Source organism: Musa acuminata, chromosome BXJ1-1 (assembly GCF_036884655.1).
Source record: "Musa acuminata AAA Group cultivar baxijiao chromosome BXJ1-1, Cavendish_Baxijiao_AAA, whole genome shotgun sequence".
Classification (NCBI taxonomy): domain Eukaryota; kingdom Viridiplantae; phylum Streptophyta; class Magnoliopsida; order Zingiberales; family Musaceae; genus Musa; species Musa acuminata.
Window position 1 is genome coordinate 12,281,422 of NC_088327.1, and position 3,053 is coordinate 12,284,474.

At 48.6% G+C, this 3,053-nt stretch overlaps 1 protein-coding gene across 1 annotated transcript; it reads left to right on the plus strand.

Annotated features, from left to right (window-relative positions):
• Positions 1 to 488: 488 nt before the first annotated feature.
• LOC135674134 (probable polyol transporter 6) lies at positions 489 to 2,481 on the plus strand. The gene is made up of 2 exons (XM_065183635.1): positions 489 to 658; positions 756 to 2,481. Exons 1-2 carry the CDS (start codon positions 556 to 558, stop codon positions 2,186 to 2,188), a joined length of 1,536 nt encoding a protein of 511 aa, XP_065039707.1. The 5' UTR covers positions 489 to 555; the 3' UTR covers positions 2,189 to 2,481.
• Positions 2,482 to 3,053: the final 572 nt, after the last annotated feature.

Here is a 3,053-nt window from a genome sequence, read left to right on the forward strand (position 1 = left end):
AAAGGGGCACATGCGCGCAGGATTATTTTGACTTCTTTAAGTATGAACAAAAGATGGAAAAGTCAATATTTTACTTTTTGATATCCAATTGAAATTTCGGAAATTGATAATACCACAATCCTTTTTGCTCATTTTCTATTCATTTCCATAAAGATCTTTATGATGTAAGGAATCTTAGAAATCGCTCCCTTTTGCGCCAATAAATATAATAGGTTTTCGATTTCCAATTCCATGGACAAAATTGTAGACACATCGAAGAAGGTCACAAGACATGCACAACGAATGGATAAGAATCGATTAACGGATGGCCAGCCTGCGGTGGGATCTACGTAGAACCCTACAGCTCCCCGCAGATCGGATGGCTTGTGGTCATCGTGCTCTTTCCACGTAAACTCACTTTCGGATCAGTGTCTACCGATCCATAATTAAGATATTGTCGTTGAGCTTTGGTCTATATATATAAGAGATTGCAGAAGCTATTGCATCGACACAGAGAGAGAGAGAGAGAGAGAGAGATTGCAGAAGTTATTGCATCGAGAGAGAGAGCGAGAGAAGATGGAGGGACAGGGAGAGAGCGGTGTGTCGGCAAGAGGAGCGAAAACGTATGCCTTTGCCTGTGCTATCATCGCTTCCATCATCTCCATCTTGATGGGCTACGGTGATCTGTTCTCTCCTCCTCCCTCCATCTCGTTCCTTTTTAATTGGTTGCGTGCATGCAATGCGCGCGTGTTGAATGATGATCGATGGATGCGCAGATACCGGAGTGATGAGCGGCGCCATGCTGTTCATGAAGGAGGATCTCAACATACAGGATGAGCAGGTGGAGGTGCTTGCGGGGATCATGAACATATGCGCGTTGGTCGGATCCTTGACCGCCGGGAGGCTGTCCGACTGGATCGGCCGGCGCTACACCATCGTCGTTGCCTCCATCATCTTCTTCGTAGGGGCGGTCTTGATGGGCTTGGGTCTCAACTACGGCATGCTCTTCTCCGGGAGGTGCATCGCGGGCGTCGGGGTCGGCTACGCCTTGATGGTCGCTCCTGTGTACTCGGCGGAGATCTCTTCCCCGTCCTCCCGCGGCTTCCTCACCTCCCTCCCGGAGATCTGCATCAGCGCCGGCATTCTGCTCGGGTACGTCTCCAACTACTTCCTGCGGCACCTCCCGCTGAAGTACGGCTGGCGTTTGATGCTCGGCGTCGCCGCGGTGCCTTCGGTCATGCTGGCCGTGGGGATTCTGGCCATGCCGGAGTCACCGCGGTGGCTGGTCATGCAAGGCCGCCTCAGGGACGCCCGGGAGGTGCTGCTGCGGGTGTCGAACACGAAAGAGGAGGCGGAGCTGAGGCTACGGGAGATAAAGGCGGCCGCGGGCGTCGACGAGAGCTGCACCGACGACGTCGTCGAGCCGGTCGCCACGCACCGCGGGGAGGGCGTCTGGAAGGAGTTGCTGCTCCGGCCCACCCCTGCGGTGAGGCGCATCCTCATCGCCGCCCTCGGCATCCATTTCTTCGAGCACGCTACCGGGATCGAAGCCGTGGTGCTCTACACCCCGAGGATCTTCAAGAAGGCGGGGATCAGCAGCAGGAGCAAGCTCCTGTTCGTCACCATGGGCATGGGGGTCACCAAGACGGCCTTCATCCTGGTGGCCACCTTCCTGCTGGACAAGGTGGGCAGGAGGCCCCTGTTGCTGACGAGCGTGGCCGGGATGATCCTGTCCCTCTCGAGCTTGGGGATCGGGCTCACCATGGCGGATCACAGCCAGCAAACGCTGCCATGGGCGCTCGGCCTCTGCATTGCCTCCCTGCTCTTGTTCGTGGCCTTCTTCTCCGTCGGCCTGGCGCCCGTCACCTGGGTCTACAGCTCGGAGATATTTCCCCTGAGGTTGAGAGCACAGGGAGCCAGCATGGGGGTGGCTGTGAACAGGCTGATGAATGGAACGGTGTCCATGACCTTCATCTCTCTCTACAAGGCCATCACCATCGGTGGTGCCTTCTTCCTCTTCGCAGGCATTGCGGTCTTGGCCTGGATCTTCTTCTTCTTCTGCTGCCCCGAGACGAAGGGGGTGTCCCTGGAGAGGATCGAGGAGGTCTTCAGCAAGGGATGCGATGGAAGCTCAGTGGCCGAGGTCGAGGGAGTTGCCATGGCGAATGTAGCTTCTCCAAATGGTCACCTAAAATCATCCAAGTCATGATACCATACTATTCTGCTTCCCCAAGATGATATATATAGAAATGAATAGAAAATGACAAAGCCGATGCTTCGTTCAGCACGTCAATTTTAGTGACTTAAATAGCATTACACATTGGTGCATTACATAGATACACAATTAACTATATTTTATGCTCAATCTAAAAGCATTCTATATAGGTCACATCAAAGTCCAACCTCAACTAAATAAATATCGGCGGTCGCATTCATGTATTATGAAGTAAATTGAGATACCGAAAGGTCTTCTTCGCAATGGTATTAATGTTTTCTTGAGCATTAATGGTGGCTACAGATCAGACCTACTAATATATAGATTGATCGTTGTTTCACATACGTACTTGGCATCATTGGTTCCATTCTTTATTAGTTCAATGATTTAGATGCTGATAGCATTTCCATCTTCCAATCTATTATTTTCACATTCTGATACATCAAACCATTGTCTTTGTATAGATTATATATACTGCGCCATCACTATAAATAATGTTATTTCTATGACTCCGATCATGTCATTCAGATGGAGATGAGGAGAAAGATAATAACATCCACATAAAATTAAGTTCCTAATATGATTATAATTATGATAACACATACGATATTATTACGTAGGTAGTCAATATGGATTATTTCCTAATGCTATCGAATTAGGTCTTGATCAGACCAAATCATGTTGGTGCACCAAAATTCTACATTTAGACTCTTGAATAATAAATAAATTAAACTTAATATTATCTTATTTTAGAAAGAAATATCATCAAATATGCATGAAAAATAAAGGATTAGTTTTGTAAGGTTACCCTGAAAAGATCATATCACAATTCATAAAAATAGAAAAAGGTTCATGACAT

Excerpts from the sequence above, each read along its gene's own strand:
- LOC135674134 (XM_065183635.1), top strand. The coding sequence starts at position 556 with ATGGAGGGACAGGGAGAGAGCGGTGTGTCGGCAAGAGGAGCGAAAACG. Across the intron at positions 659-755 it reads CTCCATCTTGATGGGCTACG|ATACCGGAGTGATGAGCGGC; the intron begins GTGATCTGTTCT and ends ATGGATGCGCAG.